This window comes from Lygodium microphyllum, chromosome 9 (genome assembly GCF_053477565.2).
Source record: "Lygodium microphyllum isolate KBCC chromosome 9, Lygodium_microphyllum_v1.1.10, whole genome shotgun sequence".
Classification (NCBI taxonomy): Eukaryota; Viridiplantae; Streptophyta; class Polypodiopsida; order Schizaeales; family Lygodiaceae; genus Lygodium; species Lygodium microphyllum.
Genome location: NC_141143.1, coordinates 56,781,413 through 56,801,811, shown reverse-complemented (window position 1 = coordinate 56,801,811; position 20,399 = coordinate 56,781,413). Strand labels below are relative to the sequence as shown.

The following is a 20,399-nucleotide window of genomic DNA, read 5'->3' as shown; positions in this document are numbered from 1 at the left end:
ATCCATGTACGAAAACAACAAGTCAACTACGTGACAATTGGCCTCGTGTAAGGTATGAAAAAACCAATACTAATATCAACATAAAAAGAAGGGAGACAAGGAAGGGTTTGTCACTTGGGTGATCATGTGTTGGGTTTTTTTTTGTGTTTTCTCTTCTTTTTTTCTTTTTAATTTTTTCTTTTTCTATTTTAATTTTTATTTTGTGTTGTTGTATTTAAGTCCTTAAAATTTTGGAAATGATGTATTAGGTTGTATTCAAAAGTTTGGTATTTAGATGCCATATCACATTTGATGTGAATGGGCCTTGAAGCATTTTGATTGGTCTGTTGGATGATCTGTTTTCCATTGGGTTTGTTATTTGTTTCCTTATGAAGAAAAGTTATCTTCACATCAAGCATAGGATAGTCATTTTGACCATATTAAAGAATATCTCATCAAATTCATCTCCCTTATCTTGCTTAAAACCCTTAGTAACCAATGTAGTTTTATATGCTAGCTTGGGGCGAGCAGAGGTACTCTTCAACTTGTACATCCCACTTGCATAGCAATGCATGTTTCCCAATTAGCAAAGGAACCAAATCCCATGTACAATTTTTCTACAATGAATCATACTTTGACTACATGACCCTCTTCGAAGAGTGACTATCACCTCTATACATAGTCTCCTCATAAGTAAAGGGCTCACCAAAACCTATCACCATGACATAATGTATAGAGGGCTCAGAATAATCAAGAGGACTTGAGGCTCTATTGGGGCCGTGGGGTCAATATGGCCTAGCTCTCTATCCAATATCACAATTCTACACAATAGATCAGATCCAAGGCCACAATATCATTAGCTACACTAATATGTCTGATTGAGGCTAGCTATATTGTAATATGAGTGTCCTCCTAAGAGATCACCCTACATACCTCAATCACTTGCCCTGGTCTCACATGAATATTTTCCTCATGGAATATAACATCGCGGCTGCAGATAACCTTCCAAGCCTATGAACCCCAAAGGCGATATCCTATCTCATCTATATCACCACATCCAAGAAAGATGCATTTTATGGACTTTGGATCTAGCTTATTGCACTTGTCTTTGGGAATATGGTAGAAAGCCTCACATAGGAAGACTCGCAAGTGTGCATATGAGGGAGTTTACCAAACCATACCTCCTCTACAATGCGATCACCAAGAGTAGTGCATGGGGATCTATCAATGAGATGAATATCAATAGTAACCACCTTAGCCTAAAAGTATTGTGGCAAGCTTGCTAGCTAAGCATACTATAGACTCTCTCCTAAATAGTCATATTCATGTAATCTATAACGTCATTCTAGTAGAGTGGGATGTATGGGCCAATCAATTGATGCTTAATATACCTCTCATCACAAAGCCACTCAAAGGCCTTAGAGACATATCTAGCCCCATTGTCAAACATTAGGCATTTTAACCTATTCCCAGACTCATTCTCAACCATAGCAAGAAAGTTTGAAAATAGGCAAAACATCTGATTTTTGCTTAATATAGGATAGGTCCAAACCTTATGTGAATAATCATTTGTAAATGTAACAAAGTACTTTTCACCACCCAATGAGTAATAGGGCATGGAACCACAAACATCTAAATGGAAAAGAGCCGAAGGCTCACCCACCCACATAGAGTTAGACTTTTTTTGAGAGTTATGTATCTACTTGCCATAAAGACAATGATCAGAGGAATAAAAAAATGAGTAATCAAGAGGTGAAAGATACTACAAATGAGTAAGTACTTTCATTCCTTTGAAATATATGTGCCTAAGGTGATGTTGCCATAAAGATATATGTGGAAGATCGATCACAACTAAAACCTTTAGCCAAAACAACACTACCACAAGTGATCTTCCATGAAGTTAATGACAAGGAAATGCAATGGTTGCATGGGATTCTCAATAGGAAGAAATATTATTGGCCAATCACTTTTTGGCTTAATATTATGAGATTTCTAAAGCAATGGGAAACAATGGAAGGCTAACTAAAGCATAGAATCAACTTCAAGAAACATCCATCCCAATGGATTGGCCCAAGAAAGGTGGAGGCTTCAAAATCCCAAAGGCTCTTGTAAGGTGTGGAAAAACAAACTCAAATACTCTGTAGAAGACTATCAAATTATTTAGGATAAAATATTTCTTTGAAGTGGTATGTTTAAAATTCCCCACTAAACATGTCATAATGAAGCTCAAGCATCTCTTATTTTCCTATGTTTGTCATAGGCATGATGAGATTCTCTTTCACTTAGTGTGGTTGTGATGAATATCAATAGCATTGGAGAAAGATCAAGGGCCACATATAGAAAACAAGGTTACACTCCACAATTGGTTGGTATAAGAAGCTTTACTTGGAGACATGGAAACTAAAATAATGAGTCCAAGTAGTTGTGGACTCTTCTAAAGACACTTTTTAAATATCAAATTTTGGCTTTTATGAATGAGATAGTTTTTTGGAGGAAGAGGGTAGATTGACTTGTTTCTAGTTGATTTTGCTTATCATCTTATCTAGTGATGGTATTTTGCTAATCAAGTCTTTGTGCATAACTAACCGTATACTAGACACTCTAAACTTAGATTCTCCTAGTGCTTCATGTTGATGTTCTCTCGACACTTTGCACCAAGGTTCAAAGCACCATTGTCATTGGTAACAGTTAGGGCACTTTGAATCCTAATGCATATCTCACGTGGTAAGAGGTTTCATGGGTGGTTGAGTCACAAACCAACCAACCATGAGAGATCCCAAAGCTTTAGTGTTATACATAAGTGCCTAGATATTTAAGAACATAGCTCCATACATGTATAAACATGTTTTATAAATGTATCAAGGAATCTAAATGTTTTCTCAATATGATTCTAGAATGTATCTAAAATGAAATCAAGAATATTTTTCACTTGATCACATAAATTTAACCTACCCATATATTTGTATACAAATATATAAGGAGTATCCTTACATAAAGTGATAACTAAATTGCCATTGAATGAGACTGATTGAGTGATAACAATCGAGGATGGAGCTACATGTATTTATGGATTGGAGAAAACATTAGTGAAAACAATAGAATTTGCTAAAGGTATCAACGAAATGGCTTCAAAACAAACCAAATGTTAATACTAAAGTACCATAAACAAATTAGTACACAATACAAATTTTCATATCTCGACCATACAAAAATCTCAATTTGTATATGTTCATTTAGATCAATCTAAGGTGCTTTCTGAGAAAAGAAAAACATCACATTAGTGTAATTGATGAAGCTTAAGACACACTTAATGTGGTAGGGGGGCACCAGTATTACTATTAGTTACGGTGCTTCACACCCTAAGACACACTTCATGCAACAAGAGGATTCACATATGCGCATTGTATTATATTTTTATGGCTTACATTGTAAATCATGCTAATGAACAAAAGGTAAAAACAATCACTTCTAGGGCAATTTATTCAAATTAGTAGTAGCACATGCATTGTCATGGTTCACTCCCTATCACTTCTCCCTTTGCCTCTCACTTTTTGTAGGGCCGATAGACAATTATTCTTCTTGCTAGTCTTAGAATAGCATAAGAAATCAAGAGAAGTGAAATATTTCATCCTTTTGATTTGTGAATATTGTCCAAATCAATGTGCAAAATACCTAGAAAGGCATTATAGGTGTTGAAGAAATATGCCAAGACAAATGCAATGTAATAACACAATCAAATGGCAACAAATTTACAAAACTTAAATGAAGTATGATTTACTATATATGTCAATAAATTGTGAAGAAAATTTTCATATATAAACACTCTTGTTCATTGTAGTACATGTATATATTGATTGACATGTTAAGATATGTAGATGTCTTAAGGCCATGTGCAAAGCTATGTGTTAACATCATGTGTGTGCATGCTAACCGTGGGGTGGTCATGGGATATAGACAGGAGGTGTCATATGATAAGACATCCAAGATTTGAAATGCTAAGAATATATACTTTGTAGAGAACTCGGTGAAATGCATGCAAGGTATAGTGTAGAGGGCTTTATGAGGAATTTAACTACTTCAAGAAGTAATCTGTGTGAAAAATACAAGTGTCAAGGGCTTTTCATGAAGAGGGCTAAAGTATTAAGTCATGCTCGAACTTGAAGTAAGTCAAGTTTGCTTGTGACTTGGAGTAGCGAAGAGACTTGTGGGTGGCTTTGGAAAGGCTTGATGGGGACTGATTTGAATATGGAGAAGAGAGTATGTCGACCACAGAAAAAAATAGGTGCAAACTAACTATGGTCCACTTTAGTTCTAGATTTGTAAGCTTTTTGTGCTTATTCTCAAGAACGTTTGTGTACTCAAGAATAGGATATTTGTGGACAGATTTGGGATTTCTTTACATATTTTTGTAGGTGATTAAATGGAGGGTTTTGAAGAGTTTGTTGTAATAAATTTTAGCATACTTCTCTCACTTTTACAAGGCTCAAAATAAGAATCATCCTCTCGTGTTGTACATTTGATAGATACTTTGTGCATACAAAGAGGAGCCCTTTGGTTAAATTCTAGGTATCATAAGCTTGAAGATTTACTATTGTAAACCAATAAATAATAGGGTTGAAGCCAGTATTTGAAGCAAACATGGGGTTTTAGCTATTTCATGTACACAATATCAATTGGAATCATTCCTAATTGATAATACTTGATATATGGTAAGTGAAGATTTGGTTATATCTTACTTTATGAAGTCTATGCTCAAAACTAGATCTTATGTATAGTAGATGTTTTATGTAAATAGATTTTTATTTGAGCCATCAACTCATATTGGGCTATCATCTAAGTAGATAGAGTTTGATCTATTGTCTCAAATACATACATGTAAGGGTTTATTTCTACTAACTAAGATCTAATTCAAGACTTCAATACAGTTGATTTAGGGTCATTATTGAGTCTCAAATGCATTTTCTCTTTTTTTTTCTTAAACTTTCTTATCCTTAGTCTATGTAACTATTCTCTCTAAATTCCTAGGACTAAGGCCTTTGACTTAATCCCCCAACATTTGGTAAACTCGACATGAAGGCCATCATGCTTGGGTTCCTCTACAAGATCATCTAAAGATGTGAGACTATTAGTACATATGAAACAAGAATCTATGGTTACAAAATCTTTTCACGCTATTGAAAGCCAACTAAAATTGTTTGATGATTGGAATGTTTTGGCCTATCTAAGTTGTATGCTAAAAATATGGCCTTTTTTAGGTTTTGTAGAGATTATTTGGACTAGTTATTTTGTATGGCTTAGAGTGCATGAATTGAAAACATGCATCACTGAGTTCCATATGAAATATGCAAACTAGGTTGAGTTTAAGAAATCTTTAAGAGAAGAATTATTTATTGAGGATGCATGATTGCTTACTCAAAGAACTTTCATGGAGTGGATGACTAAGCCTAATAAAGGACTTGTGGTCACATAGTTCTTGCACAAGTTTGAGTGCAGGTATGAGAAATTGGACAACTTTGAACAATAGGGTCTAGAGGCTTGAAAGATAGAGTTGTTTTTGCAAGCTATAGATCTTGCGTTGCAAGTGAGCTTGGAAGAGCTCTTGGAAGATGAGATGATAGAACTAGGGCTGAAAACAAATTGGAAGAAGTAAAAGATGTTGTTCTTATTCTTATTGAGAGGCAACAAAGAAGGTCTAGATGTCATGTTAGTGTTATGCCTACATTCTCTAGTGAGGTAATAGGGCCTACAGTGAAATAGCCTATGTCTACAATTGTACCTCATATAAAGGATGATGTTACGGAAAATATGGTCAAAAGGATGTGTGAATTGTAACTTAAGGTTGCAAATCTTGATGAACAAGGGCGGCAGGCTATACCCTAAGGCTCCAACTAAAGAGGGATTTATTCATCAATACCTTTGGTATGACATCCCTTTTCATGAGCAACAAGAGTGTTTTTGTACTAGGATGCATTAGAAATAATTGTATTTCTTGGAAAGGGGACAAAAATCATTTGAGGAAGACATGCCTTCCATAAAGGTGGGATGCAAACAACACTTAAGCATATGGCTGCTAGGAATACATACCTAGCTATGGAGGCTACCACATGAAAAAGGCTCCTAGAAGGGGTCTTTCAAGTAGTGAAGAAAATATTTGGACTCATGCAATGATCACAATTGAAAAATGTAAAGTATCTAGGGTTGAACTAGCTAGTGTAGGAAAAAACATTCGTGAGATGACAAGATGGGACTCACCGATTGATTATTTTTCAGTATATGCTTATTTGGACAAGTTGTAAACCAAAAATGTGATTGTGGAAGATAAAAGAAAAAGGGATGAGGATAATCCAAGTACTTCTAAGAGAGTGACACAACAAAATGATCAACCTAAGTCTTCTAGCTAGGCCTACTCCCCAGAGCATATGATGAAAGATGCATCTCAAGAGAAAAAGCAGGTTGGGAAGAAAAAAGAAAAACAACCAAGGCACAAACTATAGTCAAATGTCGAGACTACAATTGACTTGAAGAGTGCATCTTAAAAAGCAAGGTTGAGTTTACTCTCAGGGAAGTGCTTTTGCATAAAGACAATTTCATGATGAATTATTGATATGATCAAGAGGAAATGACAATTTCTTGATGAAGCAATAAATGCTATGGTATAGAAGGAAGGAGATCTTGGTTTGCAAGAACAAACATATTATAGGATACAAATGTTGTTTTGAAATTTACTGATGCTAAAAAAATGATTGTTAAAGTTGATGTTATGGCTGAAAAAGAAATAAATTAGAGCAACACACAAAGGGAAGTGAGGAAAATACCCTATATTGATAAGGAGACTATAGATTGATTCATAGAAATCATTACACCCATAATCTTTGGGCTTTTCCAATGACAAAAATAGTTGTGAAAATTGGGGAGCTTGAGATTCCAAGTATTGCACTTATTGGCCATGGCTCAAATATTAATGTGATAATCAGAAGTTTGTATGAAGACTATGTATGGCTAGTTGATTATGATCATGAATATAATTTTGACTAACAAATAACTCTTCAAGGGATCTTTATGCAACTTGCCCAACTGTGAAGGTAACTATTGGTATGTATAAGAAGATCAACATTTGTTTGTACATGGCAATTCTTCTTATTCGATTTTTTTGGGATAGCCATATATCTCTGTTGCTTGTATGGAAGCAAAAGTGTTAGATGATGGATCAAATCATGCTCAAGTTGGGAAAAGAGTTGTCCAGTTCTTGTATGTGTGAATCATATCAAGAATAGAGATATGCTAAGGGATTCTCTGTTGCCACTAAATGTAAAAGAATTTAAGGAATTGGGTTTTCAATGAGCTCTACTATAAGTTTTTAAGGGATGGAGCCTATGAATAGAGCTGAAAGATTTTATGTCTATAGGGTTGAAAAGCATGGGTTAGATGAGTGCGTTACTGACATGTTTGATGGAGTGAAGTGAGTATAAAAGCAAGAAAAGTGTTTACAGCAATAGAAAAGGCATGGACAATAGAGGAAAAATACTACAAGGGTGTCTCGGCTAGTGTCCAAGCTACTTTTGAAAATTTTAAGGAGAGGTATTGGTGGAAGGGGATGTAGAAATATTTTTCATAGATTCTTGAATCATGCAGCACTTGCCATATGTATTCATCAATGAAACATAGAGATGGTTTACAGCCAACCTATCCTTTATCCATGCATTATAAATGGGTATTAAATCTTGTGACCAAGCTTGCAAGACTTTAGAACATGAGGTATATCACCCTTTCTCACGAGGATCTAACTAATCAGGTGGAAGGAATAGCTTTCATAACCAAGATGACCAATGCTACATGTAGGTTTTTACTTGAAGGATTGTTTTGTTGTTATAGCTATGTAGGTAAGATTACTACAAAGAAAGGGAAGCTTGATACAAATGAGGCTCAAGACTTCCTCTCTTGATTGAATATCAATCTTGCATTAACATCACATAGAATCTAGAGGGTAAAAGTTAGAGGGGGCATCCTCCCATCATCAAGGCATCGGGGCAAAGGCATGTAGAGACATAGTGAAAGAGTGGCCATGCTTGTTGCCATACGCATTATGGGCTAATCGCACTACACATTGTGCAACAACATGGTACATGCCAATTAAATTAATGTATGGGGGAAAAATGATTATGCCATTGAAGAGGTGGCTACTACTTGGATTGTTTTGCCTTAGGAGGATGGGAAATCTAGGGAAGAGTTGCTTGCTCTTACTTTGTCAATTAGATAGAAGACTATACAACATGGAGATAACAATTTGATGATTGAGAGTAGTAGCACTTTGCAACAAAGAAAGGTTTGACAACAAGCACAAACGCAAACCAAGGGTTGTACATGAGAAAAATTGGGTGCTTGTCTATGATAGCAGCCTAGGCAACCAACATAGCACTATCAAGAAAGTGTCAAGGAGATGGTTTGGTTTGTATGTGGTGAAGCATATTCATGATTAAACCACTTATTCTCTATGTGAGTTGGATTGTACAAAGTTGCAGATACATATTGAAGGAATGCAAATCAAATTGTTCAAAAGAATAGAGTCTAATGCTTATGAGGAAGAAGACTTGGAGATAGATATCACACAGGATAATGAAGAGGATGATGAGGATGACTTTGTGGATGATGTACAGGACTCTAAATCTTCTAAAGACTAAGAATTTTGGCATATTATGGAGGAGGAGCAAGTTTAGAGTGGCTATGGTAAGAGTCCTGTAAGTATGCTACATACAAGTAACAAAGTAGATTGTTGCAATTTGTAGTTTCAGATAACTTTACGGATCTAAAATCTGGTGTTGATTGGGGATCTCCTCCTAATGAAGTGCAACATATTCAGAGTATACTTTCACATGTAAAGAAGATCCCTATCAAGTTTGGTATCCAACTGAATAAGTACACAAAACATACATGCTTTGGAAGGTTGATGTCTATAGTGGACCATCCACAAAAAAACAAGACAATAAGTTGTGCAAAGTTTTCTAGCATAGTAGCTTATAGAAATTAACTCTAGTGTCTTCATGGAAATTATAGTTAGGAATCGGAGATATAGTTTTCCTTCACAAAGCTTGATGATCTAAGTTATAAGTGGAAGTTATGGGCATTTCTACACAAGGCTGTCCTAATAATTGACAATTTTTTTGAGAGCAAGGAGTGACTAATCACGGTGGTGGGTGAAAAGCACTAACTAAAAATAATTGTCCTACCAAGATTGAATACTATGATAGATGATTAGGGATGTGCAAGTTTTGAGTGGATGGATGTCATACAACTAGATATCCAAGAGTTTAAATCATAAGAAGAGGCACTTCTTAGAGAACTCAATGATATGCATGTGGGATACAATGTATTGGGCTTTATGAGGAATTTAACTACATCAAGTAAAGCATATAAGTGTTGGGCTTGTCATGAAGATGGCTAAGAATTATGTCATGCTAGAGCTTGAAGTAAGTCAAGTCTGGTTTGTGACCTGGAGTGGGAGGAGAGACTCATTGTGGCTTTGGGAAAGCTTGATGGGGGCTTATTTGAATGTGGAGAAGAGAGTATGTTGATGTGAGAAAAATATGGGTACAAACCAAATAATCTAGGGCTACTTGCTTTGCATGGAAGAAGAGGGAGAGAAGAAAGGATCTTGGGGGAGGATATAAGAGGGATACATTGGGGGAGCTTTTAGGACAAAAGAGGGAACTAGCTCTCTGATGTATAGGAGGGCTTTTGTGGATTGAACAATAGCAATTCATAGTTTTAAATAGAATAAAATAGGAGCATTGCTACTATTGTTCACATAAGTTCCAAATCTGTAAGCTTTTCATGCTTGTTCTCTGGCAATTTTGTATACTTTAGAAGAGGATATTTATGCACAAATTTGGGGATTTCTTTACCTACTACTATAATTGATTAAAATGAGGGTTTTGAAGAGTCTATTGCCTACTCTAAACAAAGCTAAAATAGGGTTTACTATTGTAATAAATTTCAGCATACTTCTCTTGTTTACACAACTCAAAATAGGAATCGTCCCCTTTTCTTATACATAATATCGGTTAGAATCATTCATAATTAGTAATATCTTATATATGCTAAGTGAAGATTTGTTTATATCTTGCTTTATGAAGCATATGCTTGGAACTAGATCTTATGTATAGCACATGTTTTGATAAGTAGAGTATTATTTGAGCCATCGACTCAGATCAAGGGCTATGGTCCCGGTAGACAAACTTTGAGTTATTGTCTCAAATACATTCATGTAAGGGTTTATCTTTGCTAGCTAATAATTCAAAGACTTCAATACAATTGATGCAGGGTAATTTTCAAGTCTCAAATACATTTTCTCTTCATTGTTCTTCAACTTTCTTATTCCTATTCTCTATAACTATTCTCTTTGAATCCCTACTATTAATGCCTTTGACTTAATCCCCCCAATAACATATTGGCCTAGAACTAGATGAGTTGGTGGGCTGGTGGGTTCGAGTGGCTAGAAGCCTAGGGTGTCTAATGCATGGAAAGGAGAAGTATCTTATCATTGACTCCTTCAAGCAAGACATTGGACAATACATTCTCTTACACTTAGGCTTCACAATGTCGCAATTTACTCATGTTAGTGCAAATTATCTTCTTTCTTTTCTCAATATTTTGTTTTACTCTTCAATGGCATTAGTAAGTTCTAATCTTGGTTTACTTCAAAGTGTCAAAATAGTGACCTATGAATAATTGCTTAAAAGTTGAAAACCCAACTAGGAGCAAAATTCTAGAACTACACAATGATAATTGCTCATATGAATGTCATCTTGATCTTTTTTAAACCAAGCTTTCAAATACAAATATACATAATATCATTTTGTATGGAATAGGCACAAACTAATGGCAAAATTTTAGGAATACATAATGATAATTAGTGATATGAATATGTAGCACTCATATTCCTTAACCCTTGATTTGCAATAGATATACATATGGTATCATTTCATGTGCAACAACCACAAACTTAACACACTAAGGCCTCAAAAGCCTATCCACCCAAAAAGACCAAAAACATATTACTCCCAATAGTCTATTAGACATTGTCTCTTAAGTATTCCTCAACATCATTGCATTTTTAAGTCAAAGGATTCCATGATGTAAGAAGAATAGCACATAATATTTTAAAAAGGGCACAAGTTAACAAAACTATAGCTTGGCATCAAAATGATTCTCATGCATGCCTTTAAACCCCAACAACCTCCCACTTAAAGGCAAATGTGCATGAGTGAGAAGAGAATAAGGAAAAAAAGTGACAAAGTACAATGTTAATATATAAGTACAACAACATGAGGAATAGACGTCATCTCATCCTATGACCATCATCTTCCTAAGAAAGGCATAGTGTTCTATTGGGAGACTTTTAGTGAGCAAAAAAGTAAGATTCTTGTAAGTCGAGATCTTGGAAGCTTTATTTACTTGTCCTAACCTCTCTTATGACGTGATAATGGACCTCAATGTGCTTGGTCTTCACATGAAAGATTAGATTTTGTGCCAACTGGATGGTACTCATAGTGTCCAAACGCAATGTAGTAGTCATAATCATACCAAGGTTTGCAACCAAATCTCCTAACCATAGGACCTAACCATAAGACTGAATTACATGCCAAGTGAATGGCACTCATAGAGTCCAAATGCAATGTAGAAGTCCTAGTCATACCAAGGTTTACAAAAACCAAACGGCCTAACCATAGGCCCTCCTTGCAAGCCTCAATTGGAATATACTTAGTCTCGATAGACAAGGCAGTGCATTTTTGTACTCCCAATATCTAAGAAACAACACTTTCAGCAAAAGTGAAGACATAGCCAATGGTGGTTTTTCTATTGTTGGCATGGCTTGCATAATCTAAGTTTGTGTATCCCACAACTCCAATATCCTAAACACCATAACAAATGCATATATATGTAGTGTCCTTAAGATATCTTATGATCCCCTTCATGACATCCCAATGTTGCCGACCAAATGTTGCCATATAATGAACCACAACTTCCACTACAAATGTTATATCAAGTCTAGCGGCTATCATGGTCTACATCAAGTTTTCCATTGAAGATGCATACAGGATCTTGGGCGTCTCGACCTTTTTACCATCTAACTAGGTATAATCTCTCCAACTCATCTTCACATAAGAAGGTAATATATAGCCAATAGACTTACCACCCTACATATAAAATTGCTCAAGTACTCTATCGTATACTCCTTTTGTAACAAGTAAGAAGTCCCTTAGAGCGATTATGCGTTATGTACATACCAAGTATATGAAACGTATGCCATATGTCCATCTCAAATCTCTCCTTAAGTTAGGTCTTAAAAGCATCCAACTAAATAGGAGGACTCCCAGCAATTAGCATATTGCTACAATCATTAGCTTTCTTCTTATAAACACACGAATCCATAGTACTACAAGAATAACTGTGCAAATGCATAAAAGCATCAAACTTGTGGTACCATTCTCTAGGTGTCTACTAAGTCCATAGAGACTCTTTCTCAACTTGCAGACTAGGTATTCTTTACCCTTTTTCATAAAGTCCCTAGGCTACAAGGTGAAGTAAGAGTGAGAGCACGAGTAGAAGCAAGAGCAAGAAAGAGCTACAGAGGTTCAAGCGCGAGAGAGAGAGAGAGAGAGAGAGAGAGAGAGAGAGAGAGAGAGAGAGAGAGAGAGAGAGAGAGAGAGAGAGAGAGAGAGAGAGAGAGCATGATGACATGTGGGAACTCCAATAATCACAATGTGTGACCTTTCCTTATTATATTATCATAGAAAGAATAAAGAATAAAGTGCTAGTGATAGGCAACAACCACCTACAATATATAAGTTGCAAGGATTGTACAAAGTAAATGTAGATGGGTAGGCACAAGTGGCCTTTAACCCCTAACGGATACAAAAGGTATATGGGAAAGATCTGAGAGATTGTCTATCTAAATTGGCAATGTATAGTATAATGTCTCTAGTGGTCATATCTATCCTTGAGCTAGACAAAGCCCAAGCATAAAAGTACATCTTCCAAGGCGAAATCATAGCATATCATGAAGCTAATGTCACATGTAACATGATACAACAAGTGTATGAGAAAGGTATGAGAGACTACTTATCAACATTGGTAAAGTACAATAGAATACCTCTCATGGTTATATGTATCTTTCAACTAGGCAAAGCCAAGGCATAAGATCCCATCTTCCAAGGTCAAATCATAACATTGCCCATCACAATCATAGCTACTGGATCTTGATTTGCAACATTTCCTAATTTTTGCATGGTATAAAGATATGGAAAGAGAAGATACACATGCCTTAGACTCAATAGTCCTAAAAGCATACTAGCACATCATCCCTCAACATGTGCTTTGATTCACTACATTTAATCTTTGAACAATCATGTGAAGTGCATTATATCTACACTATCACTTAAATATATTTCAAATGACATACAAGGCCTTCAAAAGATCTTATCTTTTTTTTTTGGCAATGTACATGTCTAATTCATCTTTCTTATTTCAAAATTATTGGCATCACATATATCCCATTAAAAGCACAACTATTCTTTAAGTATAACACCATAAAGATAGCTTGCCAACAAAATTGTTGGGCTCCTATAGTAATATATGACACATCCTCATTGAGAAAGATCTTTCATGTAATAGTTATGAAAATAGAAGCGACAGAAAATTATAGAATCTCGTAAAAATTTATTTGAACATTTTATTATACTAAGATAAAAGCTCTCTCTCTCTCTCTCTCTCTATATATATATATATATATATATATATATATATATATATATATATATATTTCTTTTAATGTTTTACTTTATTCAATTCTTTTAACTCCTACATGAGTAAACAATGCAACCACCTTCAATGCTAAACGAATGGCCTTCCCCATATATCTTGCAATAGCATACTTTAATCTAGCAAATATTATTTGCATGTGCACTCATGGATTAGTCGTTCTTGAATTATTTTCAAATTGCTTAAAGAAGAAATCTTTGAGATCAAAACAAGGTACACACTTCAACACAATTTGCATTTATGCAATAAAAATATATGATAACCTATTTATAAGTAAATAAGTTGAAGCTCATTAGCATTGTTGATCACAATTTACATAAGCAACATCCACATTCATGGTTAGTGCCATGCTTATTAGCCCTAAAAGTTACAGTTCAAGTACCAATCCTTCAATATACTACCAAAAAAAAAAGCAAGCAATAGTAGCATCAACAATACTTCAATAGATTACAAAAATAATGCCAATAATAGCATTGACACCAATAGCTTGATTGATTACAAAGATAATGCCAACAATAGATAACAATAGTAGTAGCACAAACACCAAAATTTTGGCAATCTTACTTCTCACAACATATATCACTTGGTGCCCAACCCAACACAGCTCTATTGAATCAAACCATCAAATCTAGTTGAATTAGAGAGCCCAAGTCTCACATGAGAGAGGCCCTACAACATCCACATGAATAACAAAATTGGGAAGTAGGGTGCAATTAAGACTTGCAAAAAATTTGACAAATCCAATCAAGAATGCTTGAGTCATTGACTCGAGCATTCTTTCATGTGTGAGATTAAGTAGGCATTCATCTTGGGTATATAAGATTCCATAGACAAAGAGCTTAGAGATTGATTAGTCCAATGTGCCAATCTTATTCACATCTAATTGCATCACATATGATGATATACTTGATTAGCATCTCAATTTAGGTGGGTGTATGCTATTGTAGCAAGCTGTAAGCTAAGATATACTACTGCTAATTAGAGACCGCCTTGCATTCATTACTATTTTATTTAAACTAATATTGACAATATTTATCAAAGCTATATTAATCTAATATATACAATAAATGAGTAAAGGATTTGGATAGATATTAATCACCCCTGCATAAAGTCATGGAAATGCAAGCACAAGGGCCCTATGGCTATGGTTATATCTGACTAGACATGGATTCGCATATCTCCTTTGCAATTTGGGCTTAGTAACTATAGTTCCCATTTTGGATATGCATCTTCATTGGTCATTGTCACCATCATCATCACTACTCGTTGCATGATCAACCCCTTTCTTGGTTACACATCATTGTTACCCTTCTCTAGCTTGACTCTTCAATGTAGCTACCCTTCCCAAAACGTCTTCACACGCCACACAAATACCCAAGCCTTCCACCCATCATGAGTCAAAAGACCCCCTAAAAGAGAGAGAGAGAGAGAGAGAGAGAGAGAGAGAGAGACACACACACACACACACACACAAGTGCCTATACTTCCCTTAAGTAGATGTTCTCAAGTCCATGGAGCCAAAAACTAAGATCAACTTCAAAAGCCCTCTCTTCTACCTCAACAACCTTCATGTCTACCCCTACCCTCATCTCTTTAGCATCTTCCATAGCCTCTACAAAAATACAATTTTCATGAAGCAACACTTGCTACCAAGCTCTCACATGTATGCGCGCACGCACACACACAAAGAAATCTATAATTTTGATAAAGCAACACTTCCTACCAAGCTCTCTCACACACGTGTGCGTGTGTGTGTTCGTTCTCATTTTGCCCCAATGGAAGGATGATGGTGCAATCAAGGACAGAGAGAGAGAGAGAGAGAGAGAGAGAGAGAGAGAGAGAGAGAGAGAGCTTTTTTTAAAACTTTTCGAATACGTAAAATTTATTGAGCTTGAAAATGTTTTGTTAATAGATAGATTGCCCCACAAATATTACAACTTGTAAGCTTCATGAGTCATGTATGAAGAGGGCAAGCCATGACAACTTTAGGATCCTTGATTTGATGGTGAGAGTAAACATTAGATCAACATCTTATGCAAGCTTGGAAGCCTTAATATTGAACATCGTGCAACACATCATAAATGTATCAAACTTGTCTTCCATAAAATGCACCTCATCCACAAGTCAAAAGTAGTGTCCTAATCATGAGTTTGTTTCTCTTAGGCTATCACCATAGTAAACCGATTATAAATGCACTTTTCTTCCAATATAGTGGACATTAGGTGCAAAAAATGGTCACCTCATAGCCATGCAAATATTGCTTATTGTAAGCTTTCACTCTTATATAAAGAGGTCACTCAATGGCCATTACATCATCCTATCACTAAGGCCAAGGAACTGCATGTAGAGGAACCCTCCACCCTCCTCTAAACATTAGTGGCACCGCTCCCTTTATGAATACATGTCAACACAAACTAGATCCATGATGGCACTTGCATCGTGTCTATTAACAAATTTTGTTTTCTTGTACTTGAGACAATGTGATGTAAGCATTCGTGGTCAACTTGTAATGGCCTTTGGTCCTTAAATGTCAATCTTGCCCCGCGATATAAATTTCACTTCAACAATTACAAACTATTGTTTGTTTCTCTTTGGCATATTATAAAGGACCATAATTCTTTTTTTGAAATATATTTTTAAGACTTTCGTTCTCAAAATCAGCTCAAGGTATTAGGACATCATGCACAAGCTTGGTCTCAATACCTAATAAGCTTGTGCAAGATTGAGATCACCAATATGAAGACAACATTCTATTACATATATGAGAAGGAAGTTGGGGTAAATAAACTTGGTTATAGTAGTGCCAACTTTTACTCTCCAACATCATACACATGGACTAAAAAAAGGTATCAATCACCTGTACATATATGATATGCATAACAATACAGGCAATATTATCCTTGATGTATAGTCTTAATAGCTCACCAAAAATACTTTCCCACCACGACCAGCACCCTGATGCAACCGAAGAAGACAAGAAATAAGAACCTCTAGGAGCATTCAAGAATCTGGAAGCATTAATAACTAGAACTCCCATGTTGCCTTCAATATATGCTCAATAATAAAAGCATTAATAAAAAGCTTGCTCTTACCAAAGTCAAGGATATTGCATCCTTAAATTGCTCCAAGGGATATTTTTCACCCAAATGAGGCTGGATCACCTTTATTTCCAACAAACCCATCACTTCTCTTGCAACTTTAGCGAGCTCATCATGGCTGAGCCTGCTAACCCATGGTGTTACATAAAACCCACGCAAATGAACCTCTCTAAATATAAGATCCCTGTAGTCCATCTCCACATGGAATGCTCCCAGTACCCCATAGTTAAGAACGGTGGCTCCATTTCGTACACAAGAGCCTACAAGCTAGAGGGCAATAAAACAAAAATGTTCAAATGTAACTAACAATCTAGCAAGCTAAAACCATAACACCCACAAAGATTGTCATCTAAACCAATAATCTAAGGAAAACCTTTACTCATGATACCTTGGTAATCTCTCCTCCTATAGCATCTATTGCAGCAAATGCAAGCTCTCCCTTTGTAAGTCTTTTCACTTCCTCCTCGACATCTTCTACAGTGTAATTTAGTACTACATCAGCACCCAGCTGCTTTAGTTCCTCCTTTTGCTCGTTGCGCCGAACCAAATTGATTGTCTGAGAAAGTCAAGAGCCCCAAAAAGTTTGTGGTCACTTAACATGTTGGGAACTATAACAGTACAACTTCATTATGGTGCTGCCAATACGAATGACTATTTCTGGGATCTCCACTAAACACTTGCTCCTAAGAAGTATAAGATGGTTGAAAAGCATAAATTCCATTCCGAATCATGGGGCACACTTTTGTAATACTCTCCTACAATCACTGTTTTTAGCCCACTAGCAACCCAAAATCACCAACACCAACAGCAGCAAAATCATTACTGAAGTGTTACCTTAACACCCTTGTAATGTGCATACTGGATAAACATTCGCCCCAACACTGATGATGCAGCAGTCTGAATAACATATTCTCCTTCTGGTGGATTGAGCTCATGAAACATCCCATAAACTGGTTCATAAAAAGCCAGAATTAAACAAGCATCTCCAATTGTCAATCTGCGATGATTAACAAATGAAGAATGGTTCAAAGTGGTCTACAAGGTCAATTTAGCATGAGAAAACAACAAATCTATGTTCCAGAGGCATCATAGCTTTCAACAAAAGAGGTTTATCAGAATAGAGAGAATAATTATGATGGACCAGGCTCCAGCTTAGACTTCTCTAATAGATATGTTGGCTCCAGAATGGTATTGAAATAGCTATTACTAGTTCCTGAAGCATTTAATGATGAACATCAGACTTCAGACCTGAAGACAGTCCGGGAGAAACAGATACCTGTCCAGGGATTTATCAAAAATTGTGATGCAATTTCATCACTGACAGAATCAGGTATGGGGATGATGGCCCTTGAAGGTGCAAGCACATACTCCTGCCATGACCCTTCTCCTGTCTCAGCATTTAAAGGATTCAAGGGATACACCCGCTGTCCAACTTTGAAAGCGGTAACATTCTCACCCATCTGCATATCAGTCAAATCACATTTGACTTGAAAGAACCTGATATAAACCATGGTGCTTAAAAAATGCCACCATTATCTTGAAGAACCATGGCTAGCTCATATACCTGATGAACAATCCCCATCCCCTCAGCACCAGGAATTGCAGGGAAGGATTTTGGCTGCCAGGCAGGATAATTTCCTTGTATGGCAAGAATATCAGCAGGATTGATGGGCCTACATAGAATCTTAACCAACACTTCATCGGGGCCAGGGGTGGGTGTCTTCTTTGTACTCAGGCTGCATGCTGCACAAGGGTCTGTGCCATCGAATCCAGATACAAAAATAGCTTTGTGCTCTGCCATGACTCAGGAGCCTTTGAGATTACAGCCAAATCCTTGATCTGAGTAGCCACAACATTGCAGGGTATTAAGAGAATGTATTTTGCAACTGGCAACTCATTAGAGAAACATTACTAGCTAAACTCACAACAGACAACCTAATGATTCAATACATGTTCTCATAAGATCCACCCCAAATGAGCGCATACGTCTGCACATGCACAAACCATTTGTGCAAGTACATAAGGGCATGCACTCTTGAGTTGTAAACATGTGAGTAGCATCCGTATGCACCCACATGCTTGGAAGTGTTGTGTGCAGAGTGTGTTCGTCTGTCCTGCCATTCACAGGAAGTTTTTGACATTTTCCGACATGGGGAAAAGGGTTTCTTTGCCTTGTAATGTCCGACATCATAAGCTTCTGTTCGGCAGGCACTGCATACCTACGTAGGGACAGTTAGGGGTAGGGGGCTACCGGCTTGGGTGATCGTGTTCAACGTCATGTTGGGAGGCACTGCTCCCTTGCACAATCTCATAATGTTGTCATAATTCGCGATGTAGGAATCATAGTGGGAACTTGTCTAAAACTTCTTGTGCGTGGCTCCATTTGTACTTGCATGTGACATTACAGTAGCCAAAATCCACAGGGAAACCAGGAGCGCATACACAAATTGGACATGATAACACACTTCGAACCTGACTGCGCCTGCTCCTTCGAATCACCAGAGGTTCCGTTGCTTTCTGTCTGTTTCTCTATCTGTGGGGAAGTAGTCGCGATCTCATATGGAGAAGTGATTGAGGCGGTTCGGCAATGTGAGACATCTTTTTGTCTAATTGAGACAGCTCAACCTGATAAAGGACACACACAGACACAGCCAGCCAGCCACAGAGAACTTAGAAGGCAAATTGGACACACACACTGATTTTGCCTATTTATTGTAGGCTAACAACCAACTTTTATCCCCTTATGCGCTTGTGAGTTATACCCCATACCGTAGGGGAAGTGGGGTTTGGGGACGTTGTCACTCAACCCACACTAAAGCCACTACCTTAGAACTTTTAATTTCTAAAATGTTGCATATAGAAGAACTTCTAACTTTCCATATGTTAGTTCCAAAGAATTTCTAAGATCCCCTACCCACACAAGTTAAATGTGCTTTTATTCATTTAGGAGGTCATCATAATCAACGTGGAGATATCGTACTTGACTTTGTTTGGGGCAAAGTTCCATAACTAGAGTATCCTTCTAAAAATTGACTACCCCCTTCTTGAAGGGTATGCCATCAACTCAGCCAAGGTAACTCCACGTGGACATTTCCTACTGGTTGGGGTGGTGCTTTCTTTCCATGTCCTCTGCTTCTCTCTTCTCAACCTTGTACTAACCTAGGTGATCCATCGTCTATTCACTTGTCAGTGGTGGATGCATTTTGCACTAGTCAATGTAGTGAGGTATGAAAGTGTATGGACTTATCTATGCCCTATTTGTATCTTAAAATGTTGAATATAGAATAACCTTTTTTTTCACAAGCCTAATGCAAGTGTATATTTTTTATAATAATGATAGTTCACATTAGATTCACACAAGTGTTACGATGCATAATCAAGCACCAATGTATCTTGTGAGCATGCATATACATACATGTGCACGCACATGGGTGCACCCCCACACACACATTGAAAGCATTCTATTAATAGTATAACACTTCATGGGTTAACTTTATGTTGTTA

At 36.6% G+C, this 20,399-nt stretch overlaps 1 protein-coding gene across 3 annotated transcripts; it reads right to left on the bottom strand.

The window, feature by feature from the left end:
- Positions 1-16,160: 16,160 nt before the first annotated feature.
- Positions 16,161-19,595, bottom strand: LOC148031066 (uncharacterized). 3 transcript variants are annotated; one of them, XM_087684584.1, is made up of 7 exons: positions 18,831-19,112; positions 18,460-18,734; positions 18,172-18,355; positions 17,730-17,845; positions 17,284-17,451; positions 16,890-17,162; positions 16,161-16,752 (listed from the first exon to the last, which is right to left on the bottom strand). In XM_087684584.1, exons 2-7 carry the CDS (start codon positions 18,694-18,696, stop codon positions 16,711-16,713), a joined length of 1,020 nt encoding a protein of 339 aa, XP_087540710.1. In that variant the 5' UTR covers positions 18,697-18,734; positions 18,831-19,112; the 3' UTR covers positions 16,161-16,710. The 3 variants fall into 3 exon arrangements, with proteins under 3 accessions (XP_087540710.1, XP_087540709.1, XP_087540708.1); XM_087684583.1 differs by lacking the exon at positions 18,831-19,112 and adding an exon at positions 19,147-19,353 and having other exon boundaries at positions 16,162-16,752; XM_087684582.1 differs by lacking the exon at positions 18,831-19,112 and adding an exon at positions 19,368-19,595 and having other exon boundaries at positions 16,167-16,752.
- Positions 19,596-20,399: the final 804 nt, after the last annotated feature.